This window comes from Rosa chinensis, chromosome 4, assembly GCF_002994745.2.
Source record: "Rosa chinensis cultivar Old Blush chromosome 4, RchiOBHm-V2, whole genome shotgun sequence".
NCBI lineage: Eukaryota > Viridiplantae > Streptophyta > Magnoliopsida > Rosales > Rosaceae > Rosa > Rosa chinensis.
This window is the reverse complement of record NC_037091.1, coordinates 17,173,264-17,174,616: the sequence shown is the minus strand read 5'-3', so window position 1 is coordinate 17,174,616 and position 1,353 is coordinate 17,173,264. Positions and strand designations below refer to the sequence as shown.

At 42.8% G+C, this 1,353-nt stretch overlaps 1 protein-coding gene across 1 annotated transcript; it reads right to left on the bottom strand.

The window, feature by feature from the left end:
* Positions 1-222: 222 nt before the first annotated feature.
* Positions 223-900, bottom strand: LOC121052790. Its single transcript, XM_040518664.1, has one exon. The coding sequence runs from the start codon at positions 898-900 to the stop codon at positions 223-225; it is 678 nt and encodes a 225-aa protein (XP_040374598.1).
* Between the last annotated feature and the right edge of the window lie 453 nt (positions 901-1,353).

Below are 1,353 nucleotides of genomic sequence, written 5' to 3'. Positions count from 1 at the left end.
ATTGCAAACCATACCTCGTTTCTTCTTTCACAAGTCCTCCTGTTGTGACCTTTCATGTGACATCTCCCACATGTTATCTGAGAATAGTAGCTCTTCGACAGCCTTTCACTTCCAGCTGGAGGAGGTTCCTCACTGAAAATGAAGGCAATTTCCAGTAAGTAACCCAACAAACTAACTGAAAATGTACTTGCAAGTAATAAAAACACAAGTTCCAAAATCACATTAGCCACCTAGTTCCTTTGTTCTTTTTGTTTTGGGCCTCCCTGGTTGCCTCTTATATAGTGGAGGTGCTATTGCTCTTTGAATCAACTCCAATTCAGCAACACCTGCAATGGGATTAATGACCACCTCATATGCTTCCATATATCTCTTTTGAGTATACCATTCTAAAACATAATCATCCAGGCTCCTTCCTTTGCTATAAATTGCAGCAATTACATGGCCACAGGGCAGTCCACTTAAATCCCATCTTCTGCAGGTGCATGACATGGTGTCCAGCTGCACAGAATGCTGACTCACAACTCCACTCTGGCAAGCAATACCCCTTCCCTGTATTTCAAACCTCATGTCACTAGACTCAAGTGCTCTGTATTCATGGCTCCAGACTGCATTTTTCTTTAACAGCTTCTCAATTCTAGGCCCTACCTTGCACCTCCACTTAGCAGCAGAATTCCTCCTATGGTTTAACCTCACCATCAGTGCTTTCCTAATGTCCTCCAAACATGGAAGAATTGGTTTTTTTCTTGCATCTAAGACACTCTTATTGAATGACTCACTGTGGCTGTTTAGAAGGAAGTCACACTTAATCTGATCATTAAAGTGTGACCTAGACCAATGGCAAGCTGGCCTGTCAACACACCACTTCCAAGCGAAGAAAGATGTCTTCTGCAATTCCTCCATTGCCTTGTCATACTAAGACATAGTATTAGCTCGTGCCACTGCCCAAAGAAGTTGCTTTAAAGCCAAACCAGTGTGACCATCTCCCTTGAAGTTGTTGTGCAAGTGTCGTACGCAATGCCTATGCTCAAAGTTGGGAAAGAGGTCCTTGATTGCCTACTCCAGTCCCTTTTGCTTATCTGAAATGAATGCATAATGCACTAAAGAGTATATCTGGAGATCCTCTCTCAAGAAGGTTAGAAACCAGGTCCAAGAATCCCTTGTTTCTTGCTCTACAATTGCATACGCAATCGGGTACATGCCATTGTTGCCATCGATCCCTACTGCAGACAACAACTGGCCCTTGTGTACACCCTTTAAATGACATCCATCAAGATCTATGATAGGTCTGCAACCTGCTCTCCATCCCTTCTTCAAAGCTTCAAAACTAATATAAATCCTTCTAAACCTCGTAAC

Excerpts from the sequence above, each read along its gene's own strand:
- LOC121052790 (XM_040518664.1), bottom strand. The coding sequence starts at position 900 with ATGGAGGAATTGCAGAAGACATCTTTCTTCGCTTGGAAGTGGTGTGTT.